This window comes from Macrobrachium rosenbergii, chromosome 49 (genome assembly GCF_040412425.1).
Source record: "Macrobrachium rosenbergii isolate ZJJX-2024 chromosome 49, ASM4041242v1, whole genome shotgun sequence".
NCBI classification, from domain to species: domain Eukaryota; kingdom Metazoa; phylum Arthropoda; class Malacostraca; order Decapoda; family Palaemonidae; genus Macrobrachium; species Macrobrachium rosenbergii.
The window spans coordinates 22376106-22404028 of NC_089789.1; the positions used below are offsets into that span (position 1 = coordinate 22376106).

Consider the following 27923-nt stretch of genomic DNA (forward strand, 5'->3'; position numbering starts at 1 on the left):
CACTGCAGCGAGACAGGACAGACGGGCGGAAGGAGGAACTAGATGATATGCAGATTAGAGAATAGGAAATGAAGGGTGATGATGTTAGGGTGACTTGATAAATGACACTACGGGTGATGAATGTTTTCCACTCAGATCTCTCTCTCTCTCTCTCTCTCTCTCTCTCTCTCTCTCTCTCTCTCTCTCTCTGCATTCCCACGTGTCCTTTTAACCTGTGTAACGGATTGCGTTCTCTCTCTCTCTCTCTCTCTCTCTCTCTAATCTATGTAAGAGGCTGCGTTATTCATACGCCAAGTGAGGCGTATGATACGGTAGTTGTAGAAGTGTATATACATACATATATATATATATATATATATATATATATATATATATATATATATATATATATATATATATATATATGGCCTTTCTCATAGTTTATATGTCTATTGTATATATGTATATATATATATATAGGTGTGTGTGTATAAATGTGGCCGTGCATGCATTGTGTATGTGTGATGTATTATTATGTCTATGTTGAGTGTATATGTGTATATTTGGCCGTGCATCCGGTGTATTTGTTTAGTATGTGTATATATGTGGCTGTGCATGTAGTGTGTATGAATGGTGTATCATTAGGTATGTAAATGTACAGCTTTGCATGCAGTATGTATGTGGCCGTGTATGCGTTGTGTACGTGATGTACATGTATATGTAAATATGCGCAGTGAGTATGTAGCACTGCATGCAGCCCGTATATGCGTTGTGTTGGTATGTTCATGCAGCCTGTATGTCAGTTTTACATGTATATGTATGCACGTGGAAGTTAATGTTGCACATTAGTGGCCATTTTTTTCTTATGAAACACTCCAGAGGGCCATTTTTCTTCGCTAAGTCAGTTTTCACAGACTGAAAGACTTCAGGTGGTGAAGATTCAAAGAATTATGCTCATTGCTGGAATGATCCATCATTATTACTAATAATAATATTAGCATTATATTCCTCTCCGTTCAAAATATATGAGTGATTTTACTATTGCAACGTGCTTATGATACTTCAAGTACATCGGCCGAAGTGGAGTTCATTACTCGTACAACGTATGTGTTACCACAGGAAAAATTAGTTTATACATATTTGTTTATATGGTGGGATTCTTCGATTAACCTCTTCCAGCTCGGTTGATTTTAGCTCATAATTTTACCGTAATCTAATTGCTAGTTTGCTTTTTTGTGTTTGTGTAACTGTCCACAAGATGTCTCAGAAATTCATGCCTGGATTTTAAACAAATTGTCGCGGGCGTTTGACCTGTGGACCAGAGTTGATTAATGTTAGAGTTGGCTGCGGAGCTGAAGACGTATTCATGATGACTTTGTTTCAACTTCATTAACGACGTGAGATGGGTCTTTTCTTTATTTTTTTTCCATTCACGAGGAAATACCAAGTTCTTTACTAAACAATCTGCCTTGATTGTAGCATGACGAATCTTTCTGCTCGTAAGATTTCATGTATAACTGAACAGCTTAACGGATTTGCTTGGTAATAAATTCTGTTTGGCGTTGAGGAAAGTGCGCGCTGATTGCATTCTTGCTTTTTTTTTTTAACAAATTCTAGTGAGACTTGAAGAGACAAGAAAATGAGTGTTGTATTTGTCCAGCTCTCCTTTGGTCTAGCATCAAAATAATTTTAGAACGAAAAATTTTTTTAGAACATAAAAACAATTATTTTCTAGCAACGACTCTTCTTACTTATTGTGAATTTTCACTTATACACAAATGTCTTCATGGCCATGACTTGGAGTATTTTGCATTATTATTAGTATATATACAGGACAGATACAGTAAAAAAAAAAATCACAGAGGCACTGCAATACAAATAATTGAGATACAATCGAGGAAATGCAGATAAATAAGACTAAATGAGACTGTAATTTTTAACAAACAGCGAGATGCAAGCAAATGAAAAGAAAATGAGATGCAGCCAAGAAGATGCATGCAGATATCATGCAAACAGATGAGACACAGGTTACAGCGATACATTGTGATAAAGGTAATTAACATACAAGCAGCAGATAAAAGCCGGTCGTTGAATTTATCGCCGTTTTCTATGCATGGCAAAAAGCGTACTTTTGTCCGCAAGAAATGACGATGTTTCTGTAATGTCCTTGGAATCCTACTGTGTGCTAGTATGGTGTGCTCTTCCTGGACCTTTCTGTTTGATGACCCTTCTCATTTTATGGACCTTTTCCCTCCCAAGACCTTTTTACTGTATGGCTCTGAGCTAATCAGCGTGGAATACCTTTCTACCGTGTTGACTTCTTACTCAAAACACCGGACGTATCTCTTCCCTTCACCTTCCCAGTCCTGGGAACGTTTTACTTAATGAAATATTTCATTCTGTAGGTCCTTGTGCTTGACGACCGGACCTTAACTCTGTCGAGGTTTTTACGGGTCATGAAATTATAGGAATTTTTTTAATCATTGCACGCCTAGCCCAACAAATCCATTTTGCTTTTAGTGACCAAAGCAGTTAATAATGTACCTAGCTATTAGTCGACTGTTTTGCTAGCAGTTGGAATGGAGAGAGAGAGAGAGAGAGGAAAAAATAATGAGTATTATTTCAAAACGGTATGGCCTGGACGAGGTAATCCTGACCCCCGGAGAAATTAAACCATTCATTCGTAAGATATTCTTTAGCTTTGAGAATTTTTGTTATATACATAGACAGAAACTTTCCATATCAGGCATCGCAACATCTCTTTAGTTAATGAGCTGTACCTCACAGCATTTCTGAAGACGCAGTGGAAGCTCCAGTGGAAACTCTGCAATTAATATCCGTTGTGATGTAGATGTACTTGTCAGAACAAAAAAAAATGACAATTAGAACAAATTAATTGAATAATGGCCCACATGTGTACTTGGAATTTTTTAAATTTATATTTCTTATCAAGTTGTTCACAAGAAGACATGTGAAAATCATAATTATCGAGATAAACAGGAGACTAATCATTAATTCTAACGAATAATTTCATCTAAATATTTGATTGTTAAGAAAATATGTCTTCAGTTACATTAGTACTAACAACTAATTTCATCAAAATATTTTATTGTTCAGGGGAATGCATCTTATGCCCACGTTCACATAGATGCATTCTTAGGTATGAACACACGCTTACAAGTGACGTATAAATACATACACATAAAAATGCTAATACATTCTAAATATTCTGTCCCGAACAACTCAAGAGGGATCCTGCGTGCACCAGCATACTTAGGACAAGATTTGAATTATCCTCTGGCTACCCTGATTTCAGCATTTGGGATCGCACTTACTTTTCAAAATCTATATGAGAGAGGTAGGTGTAAACACGTTAAGTCAACTTTGACACGATTAATGCCTTGTATAAACTTGGCAGTTGCTTCTGATCATCGACTTTGGTAGCGCGGTAGAGTACTCGGCAGATCCAGTGACCTCGTCATTTAAACTAAGCTGGCCTTCTGCCAACGTGGGCTCTTGATCTTGAACATTCTGTAATACAAGGATTTTGTACTAAATATACCAAGTATGGAGACTGAAGAAGTTTGCTGTCAGATATTAATCCGAGGAATCTGGTCTCCGTCACACGCGGAAATTCTTCGTCAGTTTATACGTACACACACACACACACACAAATATATATATATATATATATATATATATATATATATATATATATATATAATGTATATATATATATACATATTATATATGTATATATATACATATACATATACATTATATATATATATATATATATATATATATATATATATATATATATATATATATATATGACTGCAATTAAAGATATAGTCCTGACTCAGCAAGCCATCTGTGTGTGTGTCCAGCCTTTTTGACCATCACGAACCTTAGAAGGTCCCCCTTCCTGGGGTTGGAAGAAAGGTCCCTAGGTTGATTCGGTGGGGTTATAATGGAGAATATTAACCTCCTCTAGTAAGTTTTGCAGTTGTCCTTCGGTAATGTCAAAAGCCATTGTAAAGGGTCTCCTTGGATTATAGCAGTTTCATGATGGGGTTGGGTAACGTCGCCCAAGTGAATTGGGTTTATAACGTTTTTTTTTTAGTCTTGGAGGTTATAAGCTGTCAGCTGGGTTCTTTGTAGACGTCTTTCAGAGACCATTTGTAAAGTAATTCTCTCGATTAAAGCAATATCGTGAGCCTCGAAAGGAACCCACCCTTAAGGTTGGATGGTGTCGCCCAAAGGGGGTCTCTTGGGCATTTGGGTGATTTTAACCTCACTGGAGAGAGGATTGTCGCAAAGGATGTTATAGCCTCTTTGGTAGGTTGTTGTATGAATGCTTTAGCGACATAATAACCCATTGGCAAAGCCGTTCCTTCAAGTATAGCAATAGCACGAATCTTTTTGGGTAAAGCAGGGTCCTCAGTGGGTTCGGTAGAGTTGAAGGAAGGTTTATAACCTAGTGGGGGAGGGGGAGGGGGTTGTCGAATGGAGGTTATAACCCTGTGTAGTGGGCTGCTTGTAGATGTCCTTCAGAGACCTCATAATCCATTAGCATAAACTCGCTCGGCAATAGCAGTCTCACGAGCCCGCGAAGGAACCCTTCGTTTGGGGTTGGGCAAGGTCGCCCAAATGGCTCGGTGGGGTTGCAAGGGAGGTTTATAAACTCCTCTGTGGGTTGTTGGTGTCCTTCAGCGAGACCCTGTCCCGGGATGCAACACACGCTGTCGAACAGATGCCGGCAACATGACCTAGCCAGGAGAACACATGTGTTTCTTGTCTGTTAACACTCGCGTCTCTCCCCAGCCTCCTCTCCCTCCCCGCCCCTCTCTCCCCAGTTCCCCGACCCTCACCCCCATCCCCCTCCCCGAATGCCAGAAGCCCACCAACCAGATCGCCCATGCTTGATCCTAACATTAGGAGTGATGCTGCTTGTCTTGCAGAGGCTTCTGGGGTTGCCTTTTCGAGTCTCTCTCTCTCTCTCTCTCTCTCTCTCTCTCTCTCTCTCTCTCTCTCTCTCTCTCTCTCTCAACCGAATGCAATTAGGAGGAACTCTTAAGATTAAAATGCTCCTGCAATCTCGCTTTCATGCACACACACGCATGATTTCTGGACGAAGATAAGTTCATAAAATAAAAGGGTCATTTGTTTTTCCTTCTTCCATTCACTGTCTTTTTGGTCATCGTGTTTATTGAACTTACTTTGTTGTTTTGTCATCTTTCACAGTTTTTTTTTTTTTATTTTGCACTTCCTTTCAAAATTCGATGTTACATTCTGTTTTTGTTTTCTTCCTGTCCTTAATAACTATTCCGTTGCAACATTTATTGACGGACTAATTAACACCTGATTGGCCGTGTAAACCTTATTGTTCTGCTCTTTATAAATATCTGCCTCTTACAATTATATTATCCTTCACTGTAGATGTTTAAGATAAGTTTTTACATGAGACAACCTTAGAATCAACAAGACACATTGTGATTATTATTAGTATTACTTATTAGATAGGCACACTTCCACAGAATAGAATGCTTTTGTGTTAAGGAACCAAATTTCATTCAAAAATCTAAAAACTGGCGTCACAGCACCTTTGTTCATCGACGTCGGGAAGAGGAAGAAAATCAGATACAAGATTAGAGAAACTAGATAATACAGAGAGAAACACTAAAGTAAACAAAAACAAGTAAAAAATGCGCCGAAGTTTCTTCGGCCAAATCGAGTTTTATGTACAGCCGCTACAGCTTATAATCAAGGCCAACGAAATAGATCTATCTTTCGGTGGTCTCGGTATAATGGTGTATGAGCCGCGGCCCATGAAACTTTAACCACGGGCTGGTGGTGGCCTGTCATATATCGTTGCCAGAAGCACGATTATAGCTAACATTAACCTTAAATAAAAATAAAAACTACTAAGGCTAAAGGGCTGCAATTTTGTATGTTTGATGATTTGAGGGTGAATGATCAACATACAAATTTGCAGCCCTCTAGCCTCAGTAGTTTTTAAGATCTAAGGGCGGATAGAGAAAGCGGGGACGAACAGACAAAGCCGGCGCAATAGTTTTCGTTTATAGAAAACTAAAACTAATAAATTTCTGTTGTCTAATTAAGAATGTCGCCTGTTCGCGAATGTGTTCTGGCATAAGAAGCAGTTGAAGAGAATTAGAGCGCAGACACATCAGTATGCGAATACATTTGGGTAATTTTGTTTGTCACTTGTCAAGTGTTTCAAGTAACTTAACCTGCCCAGGTGACAGGTATGTATGTATGTATGTATGTATGTATGTATGTGTGTATATATATGCACATACATATACGTATATTTACATATATATAATATATATACACTGTATATATATACACATATATATATACAGATTGATAGATACGTACATACAGAGAAAGATAGATAGATAGATAGATAGATAGATAGATAGATAGACATATGACGACAGTTGACAACAACAGACGGAACCTGGTCGTGGGATGTGAACGTGAAGATGCCCATGGAATTCGCGAACTTTTTTTTTTTTTATATTGAAAGTCGGAGTGAATAAGCACTAAGCAAACAGGACTGTTTTTGGCATTTCTTTAGGACAATCTATTTTCCAGATGATCCGTTTCTAAATCATTGTGACGTCATTACATGAGAATCAAATTGCGTTCGATTCTAATCATCGCTTCCTGTTGATTCCTGATTGGTCACAGTTTGATTTGCCTCATCAAGTGCATTCACGTCACCGCTTACTGATTGATTGATTTATTCCCCATGGAAAGAGGTGGCCTCAGGGAGATCTATGGCAACAGTCACGGCCACATTCTATTCCATAGTTGCTCGGTCAAGGGTAAACCTAATTTAAAGAAAAATAAAAACAAGTAAAAAATGCGCCGAAGAAAGCCGAAGTTTCTTCGGCGCAATCGAGTTGCCTGTACAGCGTATAAATTCTGTAGGAAACTCCAGCCGCGGCCCATGAAATTTTCAGCCACAGCCTGAGGCCTGTGTTGTTGGGACCTGTGGCGGTGCCAGATGCACGATCATGGCTAACTTTAACCTTAAATAAAATAAAAACTACTGCTGCTAGAGAGCTGCAATTTGGTATGTTTGATTGGAAGGTGGATGGTCAACATACCAATTTGCAGCCCTCTAGCCTTAGTAGTTTTTAAGATCTTAGGGGGACAGACAGACAAAAAGCCGTCTCAGTAATTTTCCCTTACAGAAAACTAAAGAGGTTTCACAGCCATTTCATAACCAAAGTAGAGGTTCTACTGGAAACAAGTCTGGAGCCTTTCATTCAGCTCCATTTTGAGACGCTCATGTAGAATTTCCGCAGCAGCTTTTCAAGTTTTCTTCTCTTGTTTCACAAGACTTCTAAGTTGTACTATTTCACGGACATTATCCTCTTTCATTCTTTCTATATGACAAAACTCTCAAAACACCCTGTTCCATCGTTTCATCTGCAGCGATACTTTTACCACGTCGTATCTCGCGTTTTATCGTATTTACTCATCGTCAACTCTTCCAACACCAAATATATTCAGCTGCAAAATGATCTCACCTTCCTCCGCTGTCTCTACTTAACAACACCATTTTGTCCTCCTCTCTTTTTTTTTTTTTAAGTCTTACCACTAAACTGTGCGTCCGTTTATTTTCCTCCTTCCTGTGTACTGGTAGAAAGTTTGGTGGCAACTTATTGTACGTACTTAACCTCCGGTGCGAAGAGTGTGCTTCTTGAAAGTTCAAGACTTCATCACTTCAGTGTTGTCCTGAGTGTTGGCTACTGATGTAGTTTGGCAGCAGCGACATCAAATTTACCGCCATTATTGACTACATTTCATTGAGCTTCCTCGTTACTTCAGTTTTACCATTAACACCTGGCCACCTGGTGTAAAGATTGGCGGCAACGGCGTCATTTTGCCACCAATATTGGCTAATTTATGACAGTTTCGGCTGTGACTCAGTTTGTTTCATCAGCACTGGCCACTTGTTGCAACGGTAGCATTCCATCTTGCCTCCAGCACTGACCACTTGATGACAGTTTCGGTGGCAAGATGCCGTAAGAGACTCTGAAACATGCTCCTGTAATAGAGCTTGATACTTTTTGCAGCGGAAACTGAGAAGAGCCATGCCTCCTCCTATGTTATTGTCATCGGCATTTCCTCTCCTGAATGTCAACAGTACACGACCTCCAGCTGTCAGAGTAACGAGAGTAAGCTGTCATAAGTGTTTCGTCGCCGCCCTGAGGCTTGGAGAAGTAAGTTACTGATTTACATCTAGTATTTTCTTACTAATCCCTGCCCTTGTTACAAAAGCCAGTGCCGAGTGACCCTTAAAAGGTCTATCCGTCTTCTTATTGCAGATATTAGGTTTTTCATCCTAGCCACCATTTGTATTGACGACAATGTCGTTTTGTCCTTTTTAACCATCCGTATTACCGATATCGGATCTTAAGTTTCCTGTCATTCATCCGTAATACCGGTTAGCAAGTTCCTGATATGCATGCTTAGTATTGCACTAGCCCCGGTTTTTTTTTTCATGCTACTAGGTTATGTTGGGTTTGGTTAAGTTAGACTTGATTAGTAGTTTATCACTAATTTGGGTGTGGGAAACAAGTGAGATCATTTTCAAGAAAATTCTATTTTTAGTTTTTAAGATATGGCGTCCCGCTTTTTTTCAGGGAAAGGCCTCGGTACTCGGTTACATCTCGGCAAATGCTACCGGTTATTGTATGTGCTATTAATTTTGTAAACCACAAAAAAGAGATTTAATCAAATTTGCAGAGGTTTTAAGTAACAGAAGGTTCACCCTCGATTCTGCTGTTAAAGTACTGATCGCCGTTGTGTTTTTCCTTGGAGCCATCTCCTTTTATGGAGATGTTTAAATAGTGAAAAATTAAGCGTAAGATGTGGTTAACTGTCTTTCTTTGATATTAGTTGGTTATTGGAATTCGAAAGTGTTGTTTTAATTTTCGAGACTTAAAATGCTAACTAATAGGCTACTTAGAAGGGAAATACCTTTTCACTTTTATTAAAGTGCATGAAATAGTAATTATGACTGGTAATGCTAATGTATTATTATTGTCAGTATTCACAAGGAGGAAATATTCTTATGGAACAGTCCTAAAAGGTCACTGACGGCATAAAACGGCTTACTCAAATTTGAATAAAATGAAAACAGAGGAAAATAAAAAGGTTGCAAATAAAACAAAGTAGTTAAATATTCACATTCACAGCAATATGTCAGTTATCTCAGACAATGGTGGATGGCGCTCAGAAACGCAACGACTCATTTTTGTGCCCCTGTCCAGCAGTCCTTGACCTCTGCAACTGGTAATAGTAACAGTCATGAGAAGTAACTATTACCAGTCGCAGTTGCAACCTTGACCCCTGCGACTGGTAATAGTTACTTCTCATGACTATTACTATTGCCAGTTGCAGAGGTCAAGGACTGCAACTGCAATTGGTAATAGTTACTTCTAATGTCTGTTACTATTACCATTTGTAGAGGTCAAGGAATGCAACTGCAATTGGTAGTAGTAATAGTCATGAGAAGTAACTATTACCAGTTGTAGAGGTCAAGGACTGCAACTGGTAGTAGTAATAGTCATGAGAAGTAACTATTACCAGTTGTAGCGGTCAAGAACTGCAACTATTACCAGTTGCAATTGCAATCTTGACCTCTGCAACTGGCAATAGTTACTTCTCATGACTATTACTATTGCCAGTTGCAGAGGTCAAGGACTGCAACTGCAACTGGTAATAGTTACTTCTAATGACTGTTACTATTACCAGTTGTAGAGGTCAAGGACTGCAACTGCAATTGGTAGTAATAATAGTCATGAGAAGTAACTATTACCAGTTGTAGAGGTCAAGGACTGCAACTGGTAATAGTAACAGTCATGAGAAGTAACTATTACCAATTGCAGTTGCAATCTTGACCTGTGCAACTGGTAATAGTTAATTCTCATGACTGTTACTATTACCAGTTGCAGAGGTCAAGGACTGCAACTGGTAATAGCAATAGTCGTGAGAAGTACCTATTACCAGTTGCATAGGTCAATGACTGCAACTGCAACTGGTAATAGTAATAGTCATGAGAAGTAACTATTACCAGTTGCATAGGTCAAGGACTGCATATGCAACTGGTAATAGTAATAGTCATGAGAAGTAACTGTAACCAATTGCAGAGGTCAAGGACTGCAACTGCAACTGGTAATAGTGATAGTCATGAGAAGTAACTATTACCAGTTGCAGAGGTCAAGGACTGCAACTGCAACTGGTAATAGTGATAGTCATGAGAAGTAACTCGACTGTAAAGAATTGTCCCTTGCAGACACAAACACATCTACTCGCAACCCCGTGTGGTCGTCTGTGCATTTCTTTCGCAAGAGGACCCAATGAGCCACGTCTAATTTCTGTCGTGGTGTCCGTCCATCCATCAGAGGAGTCCTTGTTCATCCTCGCTCAAGGGTGTCATCCTTCTGGCATGATGGCATCCTAGGCTGTACCCCCTCCTCCCATCCAATCTCCTAGTAGGGACTCCCACTGCCTTACTAATACTTCTCTCTCCTAGTAGCCCGGCTCCTCCCTCCCAGCCCCTTCCCCGCTTCTACCCCTACTAACTTCTTTTAGAGAGATGATGCGATGTCGAATAAATAATCCCTCAAATGATCTCTCTCTCTCTCTCTCTCTCTCTCTCTCTCTCTCTCTCTCTCTCTCTCTCTCTCTCTCTTGTGTTGCACACTGACTGACTCAAGCTTGCTAGCTACGCTTCTCACACAGTCATTTGTTGCAGCGCAGACAAACAAGCGCAGCAGATGGCCTCAGTCGAAAGGGGAGGAGAGGCAGCCATATCGAATAACCAATAAAGGGATGCCCAAGCAGCGCTAATTAACGTTTATTAGGACCGCTTAGGAGAAGCCAGGACTTGTGGGAACTACGGGGCAAAGCTGAAACCCCTAAGGAAGTAGCCAGTGAGAAGGGTATGGGCGCATCGCGACGATGAAGTCATTGCTCTGAAAAGTCCTCCTCACCCAAGTACCTCCTCCTCCTCCTCCTCCTCCTCCTCCTCCTCCTCCTTTTCCTGCCCCGTGCTAGCTCATGCTGCGTGTCACCCTGAAAATGGCACGGGATGACGTGTTCGACAGACGTAATCCTGTCATTTGTATATCTAAAGGCTGCCTACACGCTTAATGCCGGATGACCTCACCGTTTGTTTTCTTTGCTTTTATTTTTTCCTTCTTTTTACTTTGTTTCTCATATCCTGTATGAATAGCGGGCATCCGGTGAAAGCCTTTTCTAGAAAGAATGATTTCGAAATATTTTTTTTTTTTTTAGGAATTTAGAGCTTGCCCTAATATGTTGTCAACCTTATTCATAGTTACTGTTTATTTTGTGGACGCAACCACTATATATATATATATATATATATATATATATATATATATATATATATATATATATATATATATATATATATATATATATATATACATATATATGTGTGTGTGTGTATGTATATATATATATATATATATATATATATATATATATATATATATATATATATATATATGAATGAGTTACATAAGAGCATGAAGTTCCCAGTCTTATAGCATTTCACGCAAAAAGAATTAAAATCAGCTACTGAACGCCTACTGGTAAGAAACAGAAAGCAATAATTCAGTGCTTTCTGATCTCTTAACTCACTCAATACACACGTACGTGCGCGCTCGCACGCGCAAACATCAGAGTTTAGGAAGGTTTCTGAACACTCACCCCTTTAAAAACAAATGAAAGAAAAACTCGACGGTGCTTCGTTTATTAATGTATAGCCAAACAAAATAAAACGTGAGCATCATTAGCCACCAACATCCAAGCTCTCCCGTGGGGCAAGAGAGAGAGAGAGAGAGAGAGAGAGAGAGAGAGAGAGAGAGAGAGCATGTAATGCTTGTGCCCCTTTGTGAGACACGGACAGCTGGCCTCAGGTGTTAGCCTAACCTGTTCGTCCAACAGACGTACAGAACAGTTCATTCATCGGCTATTTGCTTCTCCATACTACCAGAGGTTTTTATAAGCTTCCGTAAAAACTATGATTGTCGTAAAATAAGTTTTCCTTTTAACGTCTTACTTTTCCAAACCAATAAGAATGAAATGTTAGGAATAGGACTATGCATCATTTTCTAAATTTCAAGGCGGTGTATTCTTTGTTGAAATTTTTATTCGTTTATGAAATTTCTCGATTACGCTATCTTATTATATATATATATATATATATATATATATATATATATATATATATATATATATATATATATATATATATTATATATATATATATTATATATGTATACATATATATATATATTTTTTTATTCACGGGTATTAAATCTTTTGAGAACAATGTTATATGCTTGTCCAAACAACCTCAGAGTATATTTTAATGTATTTTTTAACGAGGTATTTTATCTGATAATGATAAATAAGGTTTGGCTCTAAAGCAATTACATTACAATAGTCACTGTCATGTTTATTATCTGACTGTTAGATGAATGATAATACTGTGTGTGTGTATATATGTATATATATATATATATATATATATATATATATATATATATATATATATATATAATTGTATATATATATATAATTGTATATATATATATATAATTGTATATATATATATATATATATATATATATATATATATATATATATATATATATATATATAATTGTATATATATATATATATATATATATATATATATATATATATATATATATATATATATATATATATATATTCATTCACTTATTTGTTATGTAGAGGTCGAGACAGGCAACATTGCTCATCACAGGTAAAGAGAGCAAATTCAGAAAGAACAAATTCTTAAATCTATTTAGCCTTTTACTGATGTGACTTTCGTTAATGGTTATGGTAATAGATACATAAATTTTTGTTTTAATTGTTAGCGTTGAACATGTGAAAAAAGTATATACATTGTCTTCTATCTGATGACTTTAATAAATAAATTATCTTTTATAGGTATCCCCCGATAATAAAAAAAAAATAGCATTACCAATTTTTTACTTTCATGCTGAAAAAAAAGATTGTTATTTTCTGTTGTTTATTAAGGTTTGATAATGGAAACCGAATTACATTTTTATCATTTATTTGGTAAAATTTTAAAGTGATATTCGACTTATGATAGCGCAAACCTGAGTACATACATATTCTCTTTGATAATGATCAGAGTGGCAGATGTATGATTTTTTGTAGAATTTCGACAATGGACATGGAGATAAATACTATTTTTTTTCTTTTTCTTCTTGTGGTTAGCCTCCAAGAATTAGCTTCGGTTTCAGCCTTGTCGTTGTAGTCGTAAATAAGCTTCCTTTATACTAATTATGCTTGGAGTAATCTTTGCTAATTACGACGGACTAACCACAACTGTGTAATGGCTGCAAGTAATTGGGCCTATTTTTTTTTTTTTTTTTAACTGTGCTTTCAACTTTTCATGTCTGTCATTTGGGGACCGGTTTGATTTGTACGTATGTACACAATACACACACACACACACACACACACACACACACACACACACATATATATATATATATATATATATATATATATATATATATATATATATATATATATACAGTATATGTCACAGTTGCCAACAGCGTTTTTAACTTTATTTTTCCACGTACTGTGATTTCCTCCAGGCATTGTGCAAAGTAAATTTATCTTTGTTAATAACATTCCTTTTGAAGATTTCTAATTTGATGAAGTCGGCTAGTACCTTATGTTTCCTTGTGGTATTCACATACACATTGATATATATATATATATATATATATATATATATATATACATATATATATCCCTTAAATATAGTAAGTTTCTGGTTATATATATATATATATATATATATATATATATATATATATATCTATATCTATATATATATGCTTAAATATATTCTGGTTATCAACAGGTCTTTTGGACTGAGGTATCTAGCCCCTATCCCTTGCATTGACTCCGAGCTAACGATGGTACCATGGTCTTAGACCATGGATGGTACCCGTTTCCAGCCGGTTCGTCTAGTGTGGGAGAGGTAGGGACCGAACCACCTACGCAGGAAACAGATTAATGATACCCCAAAGTGTCAGTAATCAAGTGAATGCTTGTATCGCGATGCACATTTTAACGTGAATAAACGCATCTTTAAAGGACGACTCCACACCTGGAGGAGGTAATGGAAACCAAGCTCTGTGCATTCATTACCCAGCGGCTACCGCACTTCTTCCTTATTTATTGCCGTTTTCATTCAGCAGTTCCACTTGGCAAAGTGCGCTTGCGGGCGATGAATTACTCGGTTGGTTGTTGCTGGGGGCTAAGGGTGGGGAAGGGAGGAAAAAAGGAGGGTAATTTAGGGAGATTATTGAGGGGGTTAGGGATTGGAATTGCAGGGTCTTTGGTGAAGACGCTCTGATGTAAGGCAGAGGGAGGGTTACTGTATGGGGAAACCCCTATATTGTTGGACTGCTAGGGAAGGATGATTGGGTGGTATTCGGGGGGGAATTGTGGCCTTAGGACTACGTAGGAGTGGGGAGACATGTCATGGGTATTGAATATTGACGTGAAAGTGAAGGGGTTTCTGGTTGGGGCCTTAGGTTAAGATTATGGGATGGTGTAGCCCGAAAAGCGATGGGAGGGGGATTGGAGTAATGTAGGGCGGAGAACGGAAGGGGTATAGCCTGGAGAGTATGGCAGGGGAAGGGGAGGTGGGTGTTAGGGGCTCTTTGTGTATGAGGGGGAGATTCACCAGTAGTAGGATTACGTTAAAGAGAGACAGATAAGGACAAGAAAATTGAGAGAAACAACTTATTTCCGGGACTGACGATTCCATTGTTCGTTCGAGTAGTTTGGGGGCTCTCGTGATTGCGATAATTGCAGGTCTTCATTGCGCAGAAATATTGTATTTTGTTACCAGTGCTGAGAGAATTCCTCTTCGCTTTGATTGAAATGTTTATAGCAGCAGCGTAATATTCTGCAGGCGGATGTGAGTACGTTGTACCCACGTTCACACAGTTACATGTTATCCTCTGGGGTGTATTTGTGAGTGGGTAACCTTGGCAGTTGCAACACCAGTGAATTCAACAACCATTGCTGTAAACAGCAAAAACTGTGGTCGTACAGTTTTGTTATTCCCTTCTGTGGTAGCGTGAGTTAACCCTCAAAGTTCAATTGAATATAAGAATTTAATAACCAAAAAATCCGATATTTCTAACGATTCCATATATTCATATAATTTCAGGCTACTTTTTTTTTGTTGTAATCATTTAGCAGCTATTCGAGCTTTCTGTTTCCTTGGTTCTTCCACAGAAGTGAAGAAGTCTGGTAAACACACGTCATACAGAATAATGGCGTTAATCCCGGTACATATGTAATTTCACGAAAGACGCTGTCAATACAATAATAAAGTTCAGTTTCAAACGTCTCTCCTTTCACACAGCTGGTGATGTGAAGTGGTTGGGTCTATCTAATCCGGAAGCCACGAACACCTAGTTGACTTGTGTTAGGTCGTGCGGGTGGCGGAGGCCACTGCTGCTATGACGTCATCGCGGCCATTGTTCTTACGGCTCCCCTCATTGGTTAGATTTTTATGTTGACTTTCCGACATTAACGGCTGAATCGTGATTTGGCTGAAAACACCCGTGTTACACTATCGTCTCTCTCTCTCTCTCTCTCTCTCTCTCTCTCTCTCTCTCTCTCTCTCATTTTTATTTTCATTTTGTTTGTAAACGAGTCGAGATGCCCCGTGATCACACATCGTATTAACGTATTATCTATTTTTCAGGGAATGTTTATCATTGATATGTTCTAAATTATGAAATCATTTCTCACTGTACACAAAATAACATGTATATAAAATTATATATATACAGTACACATATGTATATATATAAGTGTATTATATGATTATATATGTGTGTGTACAGTATACATGTAATATATATATATATATATATATATATATATATATATATATATATATATATATATATATATATATATATATATATAATCTGCGTGTGTTTAACACCATACTTACAACCATGGTTGACTGCGTTTGTGCTAACGACTTTATCCCATTGGTCCTTGTCCAGTGGGCAACACCAGTAAATTCAACTGACCAACATTCTGAATTTATTGAGGAAAAATACATGTTCTCACAATGCTGTTATGATACATACACATATTTTTTTGTGTGAGTTCAAATTTCTTGCCGTCAGTAAATCTGAGCCTCATAATAATAATAAGAATAAAAGAAAATTATGCGAAGTTCCTACAGTTTCAGGTTATCGTTATATTTAGTGTAACTTTGGCCGTTGACCCAAACTTCTTAGTAAAACCAGAAAAACATCCTTAGGAAAACCAGAAAAACATCCTTTGACTCGATTCTTCTCCAATTTAGCAGGGAAGAAAGGTAGTCTACTAAACCTGCGAGTCATGTAGGAAAAAGTAGTGTTATTCTTGGAGCGTACGAAGGTTTTTTAAAAGGAATAAGTGGCCTGGTGTGGACCCTTGGCCTTTGTTGGTACTCTAGACTATATTTTCATCATATGGTTTATAGGTCAGCTTGATCATTTTCCATGCTGGGATTCTCATATTGGGGTAATTTTAGAGCTAATGACATTATAACGTAGTATGGCAAAAAAAAAAAAAAAATATCAGAATGACGACTTGCGAGTTATCTGGAAAGAAAAATTACTACACTTCTCTGCAAAAAAAAAAAAAAATCACCTAAAATAAAATAACAGATACATCATGTTTGTGTTTTTGTGCGCGTGTTTTAGTGTGCGTGCAAGCAGTGTATAAACATGCGTATAATTTTTTACGGTACATACACAAATAAGCCGGGATGATGGCAATTGCATCAGCGGTAAGAAATTATAACTATAGCCCGAAAGAAAGAAGGATAATTATTATTATCTCTCTCAGATGACATTAATGCGTGGCTGTGATGTTCAACAAATGTGATTGTTGTGTTTACAAGTTTTTTTTTTTTTTTTTTTAGCGGGACGCACATGTTGCACGATACGTCATACTTGATACAACAACACCAGCCTGGACACAGTTCAATGGCTCCCATTAAACGAGTGGACTGAGATTTTCCATTAGTTTTTAAATGTCAGTGGTTAAATACATATCTAATATCATTCAGTAGTATTTATAGTTGCAACTCTTTTGGTTGCAAAAGGACAGATTTTTTGTAAAAAATCATCGCTGAGAGAGAGCGTGGTTCTAGCAACCTCGTCCATCAAAACATCTTGGTAGAAGAATAGTATATATATATATATATATATATATATATATATATATATATATATATATATATATATATATATATATATATATATATATATATATAAGTTTATTAGTGAAGATAGACATGTAGTACATAGACCATGCATTCTTATAGCGCATAAATTGCTTTGTTACGTGTAAATACATTACATGGTCACCCTCTAATATATGTGTTTTGTTGCAACTCAAGAAATCTTTGTTGGCATTACTGAAAACCTCGTTTTTTTTTTTTTAAGTAAATGCACTCATTAATACCAAGACTACTGGGCGGGCTGGGGGTGATAATTTACCGCATTCAAAATATCTTAAAATATGCGTAATATATTTTATTATGAGATTATTTTTAATGTTCGTAAGTCAACTTTTTCATTCTCTAAATTTTCTTTTTTTTTATTTTACTACTTATCTCATTGTTATGGTCAGTATTCTCGTATTCTCACTATAATTATTTATAATAATGCGCTTTTGATAACATGGAGAAAGTAAAGTTACTTTGAATGTGCTTCAGACTTCCTTCGAAGTGGGAAGCCCATGCAAAGAAAAAAGTGATCGGGGAATAAAACAGGATAAGAAAGATGGAGAACTAAATATATGGATAGATAACCGTCATTCCTAGGTGATTAAGAAAGAAATAAGTGATGGAGGATAGTTGATATCTCTCTGTCTCTCTCTGTCTCTCTCTTTGTCTCGGTCTCTCTCTGGTCAGCTTTTTGACTAAATAAATATGAACCCACTACAGCGATATACTGTTTCTCTCTCTCTCTCTCTCTCTCTCTCTCTCTCTCTCTCTCTCTCTCTCTCTCTCTCTCTCTCTGTACATACCTACTAATTTGACGACGAAGGGCCATTATCGCTTGTCATTATATTGTCGACAATGGCAGACCATTTTGAGAGAATAAAAATGCGGCTTCAATTCCCTTCAAAGATTACAGCTCACGGAACAAATTAAACTTTCATATCGACTCGGGCACCTCGTTCCTAGAGGCCAGGGAGAAGGCCGTAAAAACAGTTCCCTTATCGCATGAAAATCACTCTTGCGGCGGGGAGCCGTAGGTACGAGATTGGCTGGATCGCGGGAGTTAGATAATAACACCCCAATGGAAACGATCTGTTTTTTAAGATTATACTTGGATGTCATTCTTCGATCATTTTGTTGGAGGGGTCATGTTCACGTGGCCTCTCCTGGGTTACATCCAAATGTTGGGAGATGTCTGGTTGTGTATGTGTTTGTATGTTTGTGTAAGTTTGTGCGGCTTTGACCCTTGAATTAGAGAAAATATTTACTTCGAATACAAAGCGGTTACTTCTGAAATAGCTATTGTATTCATGACAAAAAGTGTTCGTGTAAAGCGTTTGCCCATGGTATACATAAGGTATATCTAGCTATTAGTCTGTGTATCTATCTGTCTATCTTTCTATATGTCTATCTATGTATGTAAGTATGTATGTATGTATGTATATATGTATGTATGTATATGTATGTATGTACATATATATATATATATATATATATATATATATATATATATATATATATATATATATATATATATATATATATATATATATATATATATAGTAAAAGATAGTTAGTACAGTTTCGATCGTCTGCAAATCAACGTGAAAAAATAATGCATCTCTTTCGGACCTTCCAAGGCCTTCCAACAACATAAAAATATCAAAGCAGCCGCCAAGACATGACGTTCTTTTGATTGAGATGCAATTTTACTCCAGACGAGTTGCTCAACTTTCTGAATATACTTAAACCAGTTGAATTTTTTTTAGCATAAAGCCTAATACTTATTCTTTTAGAATCTATTCCTGTCGATGCGTAGCAGTAAGAATTATTTTTTTTTCTTCCCAGACGAGAAATATGTGTTAATAATGTGAAAAACACAGGTGCACAAATATCATTACTTTCGCCCGCCTTTTTTTATTGTGTTTGGATAATTTTAACTTGATAATGTTTGATTGAATATAATGTCACTACTTACGGTAGCAGTAATGGCAAACATCAACAGCGATAACAATTTTCATAATAATAACAATGATAAGATCCTCTGCAGCAAATAAAGCTAATAATAATAATAATAATAATGATAGTAATAATAATGCCCTTCACTTCCATTTCGCACACGATAAGACGTTCATCATGTTATTGCAGACGGCCTAATTCCTGCATGACATCACGAGGTAAATACAAACAAACAATGGGTCTACAGACGAGACAATTGCTCCTGTTGCGTGACGTCATGATGACTTAGAAATCTCGGGGAATTAAATGTTTTTGTAAGCGGACATGACAACATAGCTCCTGTTTTCTCTTTTATCTCTGTTTATTTGTTTTCGTCTGCGCTTGTCAATGCTTTGGTTTTCTCCTGTACGTTTTTGTTTATATACATGCATATATAGCCTATATATATATATATATATATATATATATATATATATATATATATATATATATATATATATATATATATATATGTATATATTATATTTATATATGATATATATATGATACACACACACATATATATATATATATATATATATATATATATATATATATATACAGTATATATATATATATATAAATATACATATATATATATATATTGATTTCATCTTGGTTTATTCCTAATGAATTTAATCTCGTGTTAAATATAATAATAATAATAATAATAATAATAATAATAATAATAATAATAATGATAATACTTGTGGAACTTATATTCTAAAACACTGTAAAAATGAACGCAAATTAAGTCAGGTTCTTCGTTTGTAATTCGTTTAGAGATACTTATAATATTACTGTGAAAACTAGTGTTTATTTTCCCACTTGCTTTGTTGATTAGCGAGAATTGAAGACAAGAATTTTTAACACTCAACTTTAGAGCAGCAAAAGCAACAGTTTGACCTTTTTACTGCAACAAAGATTCATGAGTATTTATTGATGTGCTACTGACTGTAACATGTTAAAAAGGATGAGGTCCTTACTGATGTGCTACTGACTGTAACATGTTAAAAAGGATGAGGTCCTTACTGATGTGCTACTGACTGTAAAATGTTAAAAAGGATGAGTTCCTTACTGATGTGCTACCGACTGTAAAATGTTAAAAAGGATGAGGTTCTTACTGATGTACTACTGACTGTAAAATGTTAAAAAGGATGAGCTCTTAACTGTTGAGGTACTGACTGTAAAATGATAAAAAGGATGAGATCTTGACTGACGTGCTGCTGACTGTTAAATGTTAAAAAGGATAATATCTTGACTGATGTGCTACTGACTGTAAAATGTTAAAAAGGATGAGATCTTGACTGATGTGCTACTGAGTGTAAAATGTTAAAAAGGATGAGCTCTTTACTGTTGTGCTACTGACTTTAAAATGTTGAAAAGGATGAGATCTTTACTGATGTGCTACTGACTGTAAAATGCTAAAAAGGATGAGATCTTTACTGATGTGCTACTGACTGTAAAATGTTAAAAAGGGATGAGATCTTGATTGACGTGCTACTGACTGTAAAATGTAAAAAAGGATGAGATCTTGACTGACGTGCCACTGACTGTAAAATGTTAAAAAGGATGAGATCTTGACTGACGTGCTACTGACTGTAAAATGTTAAAAAGGATGAGCTCTTGACTGATGTGCTACTTACTGTAAAATGTTAAAAAGGATGAGATCTTAACTGATGTGCTACTGACTGTAAAATGTTAAAAAGGATGAGATCTTGACTGATGTGCTACTGACTGTAAAATGTTAATAAGGATACGATCAAAATTGATCAATACGGACTATGAAATGATACAAGGAATAAGATCTGCATTCATGTGCTACTGACTAGTTAATATTAAAAAATAGTAGGATCTTTGCAGATGTGCCTAGGATTACCAAATGTTAAAATTGATAATATATGCCCTTTGACAAATGTTTGATTTTGCAATTTGTTTGGAACAGGAAGGAATTTGTGTGACACAACTTTCTTTTTAGTTTTCGGTGTTTGGAAAATAATAATCCCACCTGTTGCCCCATGAGCAACAACCCTTGCTGACATGAGGCCAGCTTAGTATAACAGTAACCACTACTGATTGTTAAAACATTACATGAAAGTCTCGTATCAGTATTACGTACCTCTTCATTTCGCCATTCCCATGTTATTGCCTTTATTGTGTATTTGTATTATATTACTATCGTTATTATTTGGCTGTTATTACTTTTATAACATGTTGCTCTTTATGTGCTTTGTTCTGGCTGCGTTTTGTACTTGTATATACTCGTGAGCTGAAACAAATAAGGTTCACTGTTGTTATTTTTGTCGTTGTTAGCTTCTGAACTTGTCTTGTGTCGAGAAGTTGTCAGATTTTGTATAAGGTTTAGAAGAATTATCTAGCTGTGTTGCTTATCTTCTAGGCTTTTGTAAACTCGCTACAGCATTCTTTAATGTTCCTCTTTTGTTTAGGTGTTTAATTCTGCCTATGATACTTTAGTCCTAGTCACGAATTGCTCTGGGGCCTTGATATACTATCGTTTGTAATTGGCATACATACATACATACACACATACATACATACATAATTGCTAGGGTAAAATCAGTAGCTAGGTCAGGTCTTGCAGAGGCTGGATAATTACAGATTTCAGAATACCGATATCTTCTCAGATATTGAAATGTATGAAAAAGAGGGCGCTTTCTTCAAAGCGAAGTAAAGAGGAAAGAAGAAAATGACTGTGGTGAATTGTTGTCCAAAACGAGGACAGTAATGCAGTAATGACAGTGATTTTGGAGAATGGAATACAGTAGATGAAGTTCGTCCGTTTTATTTTATTATTATTATTATTATTATTATTATTATTATTATTATTATTATTATTATTATTATTATTATTTTATTTATTTTATTTTTTTTTTTTTGCTGCACTGAAATACGGATACCTTATGCTTGGATTTGGTATTAACAATAGTTTCTTTTCAATGTTTTATTTCTTATAGTTCTTACATGCTCTTATTTTATTACTGACTATATTAGTTGGCGCAGTAGCTCATGTACTGTGCTTTAGTCCTGCCTATAGTAGTAGTTGTATTTCATGTATTGCTCTCTCCTGAAGCACCTGAAGGGCTCTGAATGTGACGTTGATCATTAAGCCACTTTTTTGATCGAATATTACTAATATCCGTTCTTACCAAATGGTTTTGGGGTCGGCCCCAGAGATAAAACAAAGCCAGAGTCAGTGTTGTATTCATCCTGTGGCTGTCGAATTCAAGAATGGGGCTCTGTTTATAATAAATTTGACACCTGGAGTGGTTTCATTGCCCTTATCTTTAGGCAAGAAGAATGAGTGTTCGTATGTGATTAAAGTGATGGCCAAAGTGAGTGTAAGGCAGTTCGACGTTGTATAGAAAGAACCTTCTCTGCAGGCATATAAGGTTGTTAATGTGTGAAAGTTATCTGCACAGTGGGTTCACCCACAGGGGCATTTAGCATTATATATATATATATATATATATATATATATATATATATATATATATATATATATATAATATATATAATATATATATATATATATATATATATATATATATATTATATAATGCATATATATGAATGAATATATGTATATTTATATATATGCATATATACGTTGTAGATATTTGTATACTGTATATAATATATATTATATACATATATATGTATATACTGTATATAAACTTTTTGTGATTTTTATGTCCTTGAGATGTGATTTTTTTTCCAACATTGAAGAAGTCTTTCGATACCCACTAACAACAACTGAACATTTCACAATTGCGAATTCCGACAAGTCGTTCATAATTAGATTCAGTTCCAACATTCCAAATTTACGTCACAAATCAAATCGCTATTGAAGAATAATTATTATTAACTCAGCGATTTCAGGCAAGTAATGCCCATCAGTTATGAAATTACGGTACTGTCTGCCTCCAACAGAAACCAGTAAGAAAACGAAAAGGAAGGTTCCTAACGTATCATTATCGAGAGAGAGAGAGAGAGAGAGAGAGAGAGAGAGAGAGAGAGAGAGAGAGAGAGACGTTAGCAAGGGCAGCATCTTCCTATTCCTCTCTTCTTTACCAGAACGAAGAAAATATTGCACAGTTGAGGAAAAATTGCCAGGGAGTATAATGATAGAGGTTAGCTGGTGTGAGTGGTCATGCAATCTGAGAATTAAAGGGATCGTACCAAGGCCACCATGCTCCTCGTTTCGGAGCATTTTTCAGAGAAAAAAAAAAGAAGGAAGGGTAGGTGACTACACAGCTTGTGGAGAGAAAGAGAGAAAAGAGAGGAGCGGGTAGAAAGAGAAAGAGAGAGACAGAGTATATTCGTAGTACTAGTAAGCAGCAACAACCCTGGCCACCAACCTCCCTCTACCTTGACTCCTTAAGATCTCAGTCGTGTCTGTATCTGGGGCGAATATGGAGTGTGTGTGTGCGTTCATGTATGTGCGTACACTGTGTCTGTGCGTGTGCGTTCTCTCTCTCTCTCTGTCTTCTCTGGGTGCTCTCCGCTCTCCACAGCCTCAGCTCATCTTGTCGGGCTAAATGAAGCTCGCTGCAATTTGCAAGTTTGACCCTAAGCAGCGAAGCTGTTTTTCGCATTGTGCCTCGTCGCTTTATCTAATTATTTTCATAATCCAAAACTTCCTTTTAGTTCACCGATGCTCTGGCCGTTCACCGAAAGGAAGGCTGTTATGATAAAGAGGTTTCCTGATCGAGAAGAGACTTTAAATTGTGCTATACTTTTCGGCAAGCCACCGCAGCCCACGAAACTGAGCTGTAGTGGCCTAGTTCTTGGCCTTAGGCGATTCGGTCCGTGTCGTTGGCGCCCGTCACTCAAGCAACGCCGCACATAAAACATTAATTTCGCCGTTGCCAAGTGAAACGGACGTACTACGATTGATCATGGTATCGTTAGAATACGTCACGCCTCCTGAGTGCCGCGCCCTCTGTATTTGGAGACGAATTGATGATGACCAGTAAGTCTACATGGGGTTTTTGAGATATTCTTCTTGCAAGGGGGTGTGTCGGGACCTGGGGACCGGGTGTCGTTTTGAGATACCAGCAACACTTGCTGATGCTGCTGCCCTACCCGAGAAAATGACCTGAAGGGCGTTTAATAGCTACCAAAAGGTACGTCTGAAAGTCAGATATCAAGTTGTGACTTTTATTCATAGAAGGAACAGAAAGGAGATATTTTGGTTTAAGCTGCTGAAAAGGTGAATACTGGGACAGTCTTGAAAATGAAAAGATCCTCGCGTCTATGAGGAGACCACGTCGAGTAACCTACAATAGTTTCTTTCATAGCCGAAGCCCTGTCACACTTGTCAGCTTTGTTTCGGGTAAAGAAGGATTAAAAACATTAGAAGATTTTGATGTACAAGTAATAGAATTCATCCTTTTACACCTTTTGGAAGAATAATACATTATTTTGTAATGCGCAAATACTTCCATACATCGAAAGTCTCAACGGAAGGAGTGCAGAACAAGGCGGAGGTCACAGTCAAGTGCAAGGAATCGGACATGACTGACATTGCTACCCGAGTCGCTGAATATAATGACCCGTGCCTTACCAAGGAGGGATTTTTATATTTGTCATTTATCCACGTCCATTGCCAGGCATTGACTTCGGCGATTGTTGTAATTTATCCTGAATATAACACAGTAGTCTTTAAAGATTACAATCTCGCTTCAATCGTAATTACAGTCTTGCGATATGAAATCGACCAGAAATAATTTTTCTAGATAATCTGGAATCTTGTTCTACAATCTCCCCCGCCCTCTCCAACACCCTATCCCCACCCACCGATCCCTTTCCACAACCCAAGTAAGAACTAGACTTGATATCATCACCAGATTTCTTGCTCTAAACTTTTATTACCTCTGCTCCCAGACTGACTGACTGGGCTCTCTCTCTCTCTCTCTCTCTCTCTCTCTCTCTCTCTCTCTCTCTCTCTTGTATTTTAGAGAAAACTTTTAATGTCTATGCACCTTTACGTATACAAACACAAACTTACGCTCTCTCTCTCTCTCTCTCTCTCTCTCTCTCTCTCTCTCTCTCTCTCTCTCTCTCTCTCTCTCTCTCTCTCTCTCTCTCTACGTATAATTGTATAATAGAGAAAGTTTTTAATATCTATGCACCATTGCGTATACAAACACAAACTTATGCTCTCTCTCTCTCTCTCTCTCTCTCTCTCTCTCTCTCTCTCTCTCTCTCTACGTATAATTGTTTGATAGAGAAAGCTTTTAATATCTATGCACCTTTGCGTAAGCAAACACAAACTCTCTCTCTCTCTCTCTCTCTCTCTCTCTCTCTCTCTCTCTCTCTACTATAATTGTATAACAAAGTAAGACAAATTTACGCTCTCTCTCTCTCTCTCTCTCTCTCTCTCTCTCTCTCTCTCTCTCTCTCTCTCTCTCTCTTTCCTATAATTGTATAATAAAGAAAGCTTTTAATATCTATGCACCTTTACGTATCCAAACACTAACTTACGCTCTCTCTCTCTCTCTCTCTCTCTCTCTCTCTCTCTCTCTCTCTCTCTCTCTTTACGTATAATTGTATAATAGAGAGAGCTTTTAATATCTATGCACCTTTGCTTACACAAACGCAAACTTCTCTCTCTCTCTCTCTCTCTCTCTCTCTCTCTCTCTCTCTCTCTCTCTCTCTCTCTCTCTCTCTCTGTTACGATTGCATGTGCATGTGTGGTGGATGAGTGTTTTTAAGTATACACATTTGCATGTCTATAGACAAAAACATTACATTCCCTCTCTCGCTCCTGATAACAGAGACATATGGACACTTTTGGAGATATTTTGATGCCCTATACAGACAGCTGCGTGCGTGTACCCCTGTGCTGTGCATATATACGAGAAATGAAAGCGAGTTAAGATGCATTTTTTTTAAATGATACAAGGAATTGTAACGGTTTTTCCTCTTCATACATTCTGCTTGAATTTACGGTTCATTATTTATTTCTTGAAATAAAAAAAAAATTGTACACCTTACACGCGTATACACATACCCACAAACAACACACACACACACACACACACACACACACATATATATATATATATATATATATATATATATATATTATATATATATATATATATATATATATATATATATATATATATATATATATATATATATATATATATATATATCCATATAGAGCAGTAGCTCTAGAAAGCGTCAACATGCTGACTCTCAGCTAAAATTTCAGGATGGGGTTGCCACCCTTACTCACTTCCCTATCCTGCCTGCAATGGACTGTTGTCAGCTAACTACAAGATAAAAAAAAATCACTGGTAAAACCTTCAGATACGCAACGGCATGCGTGTGTTTGTGTTGTGTTGGAAATGTAAAGAGGAAGAGATATTTTTGTATGTGAACGCACATACCATGCAATATATTTCCCGTAGGGGGTAGTGCCGTCAGTGCACCTCACGCGGTGCTCTGTAGGCATTAATTAAGGGTCTTTGCAGCGACCCTTCGGCCCCTAGCTGCAGCCTATTTCATTCCCTTGACTGTACCTCCGTTCATATTCTCTTTCTTCCATCTTGCTTTCCACCTTCTCCTAACAATTTTTCCGTAGTGCAGCTGTGAGGTTTTCCTCCTGTTACACCTTTCAAACCTCCTTTACTCTCAATTTTCCTTTCAGCGCTGAATGACCTCATAGGTCCCAGCGCTTGGCCCTTTGGCTTAAATCTTATATTCCTAGCTTACCCCATACAATATATTCGTACTTCAGCTGTCAGCTCCTCGCTGGGTGAGCGGGTTCCGTTCTCAGCTACCACTCTATTGGTTGCGAGTTCGAATCTCCGATCGGCCAGTGAAGAACAAGAGGAGTTTGTTTCTGGTTATAGAAATTCATTTCTCGCTATAATGTGGTTCGGATTCCACAATAAGCTGTAGGTCCTGTTGCTAGGTAACCAATTGGTTCTTAGCCACGTAAAAATAAGTCTAATCCTTCGGGCCAGCCCTAGGAGAGCTGTTAATCAGCGCAGTGGTCTGGTTAAACTAAGATATACTTAACTTTTTTTCAGCTGTCAGCTGTTCAGTCATGGATGAACCTACATTGAAGAAAACGTCTACATCAGCTGTATACACCTACGCTGAAAGCTCATCCGCAGCGCGTCGAAACTTCATCATAAACGTAAAGCAGAATTTTGCAGATTTTTCATACCGTACCGGAACTTGCTGTAGACTCAAAGTTGGATGACTGTTTCGTCCTTAAATAAACATGAAGGCTTTCGCTTTTAGTCAGAACAATGATTGGTAAACTCAGGAAATCCTCTGTAAAATTACCAAACAGTAATTTTTCCTCAGGGAAAAAAAAAACTCCGACGTAAAGATATTTGCATGTCTATTTATATATTCATTTGTCAGTATCTTTTTATAAACTTTTTAAAAACCAAGCGTGTTATGCAATGTATTTAATTTTTAACATTTGTTAAACCTGATCTATTGTTGCTTATTTAGTTGCTATTATTCATCATTCACATTCATAAAATTA

General features: G+C 36.9%; 1 protein-coding gene across 4 annotated transcripts in view; it reads left to right on the plus strand.

Moving 5' to 3' along the window:
* LOC136832152 (protein bowel-like) overlaps positions 1-27923 on the plus strand; it is a 117167-nt gene that overhangs the window by 60597 nt on the left and 28647 nt on the right. Inside the window, exon 3 of one of the 4 annotated variants that reach the window (XM_067092849.1) lies at positions 27454-27563. The exons of 2 other annotated variants lie outside the window; for them this stretch is intronic. In XM_067092849.1, the coding sequence (XP_066948950.1) occupies positions 27471-27563 (93 nt within the window). In that variant the 5' untranslated portion in view covers positions 27454-27470. Of the gene's footprint in view, positions 1-7749; positions 8247-27453; positions 27564-27923 lie in introns of those variants that run through there. One more of the 4 variants, XM_067092848.1, reaches the window with a different exon arrangement.